General features: G+C 42.7%; 1 protein-coding gene across 1 annotated transcript in view; it reads left to right on the top strand.

Annotated features, from left to right (window-relative positions):
* GLYR1 (glyoxylate reductase 1 homolog) overlaps window positions 1–4,753 on the top strand; it is a 25,356-nt gene that overhangs the window by 14,439 nt on the left and 6,164 nt on the right. The window contains exons 7-11 of the mRNA XM_031060491.1: window positions 1–22; window positions 1,080–1,130; window positions 1,278–1,351; window positions 3,075–3,174; window positions 4,406–4,516. The exon at window positions 1–22 is cut by the window's left edge and continues 8 nt beyond it. Of these exons, the coding sequence (XP_030916351.1) occupies window positions 1–22; window positions 1,080–1,130; window positions 1,278–1,351; window positions 3,075–3,174; window positions 4,406–4,516 (358 nt within the window). The remainder of the gene's footprint in view (window positions 23–1,079; window positions 1,131–1,277; window positions 1,352–3,074; window positions 3,175–4,405; window positions 4,517–4,753) is intronic.

The raw sequence follows: 4,753 nt of genomic DNA, 5'->3' as shown, positions 1-4,753 counted from the left end.
CCTGCTGAGCCAGGCAGAGAAGGTAAGGATTTGGCAGACAGGATCATGTTGCTGGGTAGCTTGGAGTCCTGCCCTTTGCTGGAACAGAGTACAGGGAGTATGCATAAAGAGCTCCAGAATTCTCTTCTTTAGGGGATTGCAGTTAGATTAGTTGAAGTACTTCCAAGCCTTAAGATTTAGAGTGATTTAGCATTAAGTACAGTGAATAGTTTTAAGTAATTCAAGATTATCTACCACTTGTTTTTGACAGATGTGATGTAATAAATTGTGTAGAATGAACAGGATGGACAGGAAAAGCTTTTTTTGTGTTCAAAAATCCTGTTATGATTGTTTTTGATGGTTGTCCTGTCAGTTTCTCTGTCTGGATAGGCTTGCCAGTTCGCTGAATGTTGCAAGAGAACTTCCAAGACCAGAAAAGCGCCGTGTAAAATACAGCCTGTTTATCTCCTGAGAGTCAGAAGTCTTGCAGGATTTTATATTCAGCAGTGAACATCAGGAGGAAAAGGAAAGATCAAATTAAGCATAAAAGGATTTATATCTCGCTGAGGATCTGGGCAGAGCCAGAAGGATTAAGAGCTGCTAACAGTTTTATCTGTACAAGCTCGCAGTAAGCAGCATGGGGAGAAGCAGCCTTTGCCTTAGCATTTGTAGAAAGCCTTCTACATGCCTTCTCATATTAACCAGAAGGTTTTGGTTCCACAACTTGCAGAGACATAGTGAGTGTAGATGTGAGGCTTCATGGCAGGCTTCAGAGAGCTAAATGTTAGGAGTAGGGATGGCCTAGGTTCTGGTGCCTCCAGAGGAGCCTGTTATAGGAACTACAGAAGGGAATTTGCAGTGCCTTTGTCAGAAGACAGGCTGAATTGCTGGGGCAGGGTGGGAAAGAACGATCTTAATATCTTGCAATATATTTTAGGTTTTATTTTTTCCGCTTGAGGGAAGCCCCAGAGTTTTCCTGGTTTGAAGATGGTGGTGGGTGGGTGAGCTGCCTGCTTCTGTGGAATAAGGATATGGTCTGTTTGCTCGGCAGAGTAACTCAGCACTGTCCTTCCCCTGAATGCTTTGTCTTCTCCATACAGCCAGCTGTCTGCTATCAAGCCATCACAAAGAAGCTGAAGGTTTGTGAAGAGGTAAAGCAAATCTTCATTTTGATGGATGTTTATTGTTATGAGGCGTTGCAGTTCTTCAAGAGTTGTGCATTAAATTGTTTTTATTATTATTTTTCCCCTCTCTCTTCCCCACCCTCCTGCCCTTGTCCCCGCACCCCACTCCCTCAGGAGACAGGATCCACCTCCATCCAGGCAGCAGACAGCACAGCAGTCAATGGCAGCATCACACCTACAGACAAAAAGTAAGATCTCCAATACACTTCAGCCATTTCCTTCCCAGCTCACACATGCAGCCATTCTCCAGCCTGTCACTGAGAATGAATAAACCTAAAATTTCCCTTTAACTGCACATTCCTTCTTTCCTTGTGTGAAACTGTTTGGGGGACAAGGTGGGAGAGAGGCAGCTAAATTCAAAGGGGGCTGTGCAATACAATATTCAGAGTAAATTCTGTCCTGGATACATCTGCAATTCGGAGTGTTTCTGCAGTTGCCTTTTTCAGTAGGTCCCACTGCAGGATGTTAGCAGCAGTATTCCTAAGTATTGCATGAGATAGGGAGATAAAAGGGGATCTCTCTCCATTAGTTGACTGGGGTCATTTAATCGCTCTCCTGAGTATGCAGAAGACAAAAGAAAGAGGGAGATGTGTTCTCCCATGACAAAAACTTTGCTGTGTAGCATGTGAGCTTTCTGGTTTCTCCTAACACACCCATTCTCTTTTATAGAGTGAGAGAAGGCTAACCTGAGCTTCCTGTAATTTCTGCTCTGTTCAAATTGAGTTCAGGCCACTCTTGCTGTTTGCTGTTGGGGCAGTTCATATGGGATGCCAGTTCTCACTTGTACTGCAGGGGAACAAAAATAACAAGCTGTTCAGGGAAAACAGTCTCTCAGGAAAGTGTATCTCAGAGGTGGGTTGTGAAGGAAGGAATACCTCTGCTGGTTTCAAGACTTGAAAATATGTAGATCTTATTTGGGCCATGTAAGGAGCCTGTAGTGATTTGCTCTGCCCTAAGGGCAGAAAGAGAAAAGGCAGCGTGGCTAGCTGGGAGAGGACAGGTGCTGCTGTAGTGTGGCTATTTCTGCAGAATTAACTACTGGATTTGCCAGGTAGCTTTTGTTGTGATGTTACCTTGGATATAACTAAATGCTTCAGAATCTCTTTGAAAACTCTAGGTTTTAATGGGAAACTGCATGATGGGTAAAATGGTTCTTGCAGCAATATCTGCAAGAGGAATTTTTGTTGCAGGTGATTGTAGGGACTTGGTGGCATAGTCTCTCTTTTTTGAATGGAGGGAGCAAAATTCTTTCCAGCTTGTGGGAGGAAGGGAAGGCTGTTTTCTGGGACTGATGGTGACCTGTACTGGCCTAATACTTCCTTTCTTCCTTTGTCTGAAATGGCAGCTGTAGAACAGGGACTAGGTCTTTGGTCTGGCATGATGCTTAGCACAGTAGTCTTAGCTAGACTTTATCAAAACTAGGATGCTAATGTATCATTCAATTATTCAAGCAAACATTGTATGTGTGACTTAGTTTTAAAGTCAGAAGATTAATAATTAGAGAAGCACCTGCTCATTTCTAAATGTTCCCTTTAACTTCAGTAAAGCAATGACTGTCAACAGAAAGCACACAAACAGCAATTTTTAGTAAGCAAAAAACCACACACAATCCACCCCAAACAAACAAAAAGAATCCAGACCATCCAAACCTTTAATATTTAGGTGATCTTCTGAAACAGTCTGAAGACTTTCTTCAGGAAATTGTTAGGGATGCTTGGTAAGCAGAATAAATTCCAGCTTGCTTTTAAAGCTCAGTATTTGTCCATTGTAGCTGTGGTTGCAGTAGAACATGTTTGTTTGGGTATTTTTTTGTGCTGGTGATGCTCCAGTTTGCTCTTCATCATTTCCAGCACCATGAGAAACTAACACTTGATTGCTTTCTCTTGCATTACTGTTTATCTATACTCTCAGGATAGGATTTCTCGGCCTTGGTCTGATGGGAAGTGGGATTGTCTCCAACTTGCTAAAGATGGGTCACACTGTCACTGTCTGGAACCGGACTGCTGAGAAGGTAGGCATGTGCTTAAGCCTCTGCTAAACATTCAGTTACCCCCTCTATCTCATGGAATCATCTGTCAATGGTGTCTGGGAGGGGATGCCAAAGAAATACAAGGATATGCTTGCCACCTTGTTTTGTCCTGTTTCCTATGTGCTTGTTGGTGGGCGTGACTAAGTGCAGCTGTGGTCTGTTCTAGTGTGGTCACTCTTATGTCAGCAGTCTCACCCCACGGCCTTTTTGTGTGAGAGGAGAGAGTTGTCAGAAAAATTACACTCTTGTATATTACACCCTTATATGTGTTGAAGAATGAGATGTAACATGCCTTTGAAAATAACTGCTGATGTGAATAGCCATGGTCAGTGTATTGTGCATCTGTGAATAGCCATGAAAATACTGGTGATGTCAATTACCATGCAATGTATTGTGCCAAAAAGGCCAGGTGCAGGGAGTTATCCCAGGAGATTGAGAGTATGGTAAGATGCACTGCTCAGCTGCAGGTTAGTCTACATCTGTTGTGCTGGTCATTTGGTAACAAGTGTTCTGTTAAAGACCTGCTGTGTCATGAGACCAGGATGGAGAAGGGCTTTATAGGAGTATTCAAACTGAAAATGGAGCTTATATTGCATTGGACTTATATACTAGACAGTGTTACTCTTTGTAGTGGAGGAGGAATATAGGTAGCTGGGGGAGATGTGGTAGTTACAAGGTGCTGTGGAATAGCAAAGCAGGAAGGGCACTGTGGTTACTTGGTTAAAAGGGGACTAAAAGATTTATTTTTTTCAAGAGCAAAACATGGCTGATATGAGGGGATAGGGTAAGAAGGAGCTAAGATTTTGAAGCAGCAGCCCTCTAAAACACACTCATCTCAGATGTACATATTCCTGTTACTATCCAGTAACACATGTTGCTATGTCCTTTAACCAATTTTTTCCCTAAATCTTCCTTTTTTCCCCTAATAATTTCTTGTCAAACCCACAACATTCTTACTGTTACACCTTAGAGTTTTATTTCTTTGTGTCTTTCTTTCAAAGTTCTTCACCTGTTCAGAAAAGCTGCAGAAGAGCCCTGCACACACACATATGTGTGTGTGTAGACAAAGCAACAGAAGATGACAAAGTTGTGTAATTAACATGCCTGTCTCCTTTGGAGTTGTGTCCAGCAGTAGAATTTTTACAGCAAAATGCAAAGAATCCATTTGCTTTGTATTTAATTTGTCTTACCTTTGGACTTGTGCCTTTTGCAGTGTGATTTGTTCATCCAGGAGGGTGCACGGCTGGGAAGAACCCCTGCTGAAGTAGTCTCCACCTGTGACATCACGTTTGCCTGTGTATCAGATCCAAAAGCAGCAAAGGATGTAAGGATTAGCTCTTATTTTACCCCCGCTGGTTAGACTATGAGATGGCAGTCACTGAATGCCGGTTCTGATTCCTGCTAACCACAGTAGCCTGGGTCATTGTACATCCTGAGCAGTGCAGCTTTGTAAAAATAAATGTCCTAACAAAAATTAAGCATTTTAGAAATGAAGTCTTTGAGGACCGGTTCTGATAACCCTCTGGGGGTCTGCCACTGTAGTGCCAGGCTCAGCTGGACT

This window comes from Geospiza fortis, unplaced genomic scaffold (assembly GCF_000277835.1).
Source record: "Geospiza fortis unplaced genomic scaffold, GeoFor_1.0 scaffold114, whole genome shotgun sequence".
Taxonomy (NCBI): Eukaryota; Metazoa; Chordata; class Aves; order Passeriformes; family Thraupidae; genus Geospiza; species Geospiza fortis.
The sequence above is the reverse complement of the archived record's forward strand: the minus strand, read 5'-3'. Positions and strand labels throughout refer to the sequence as shown.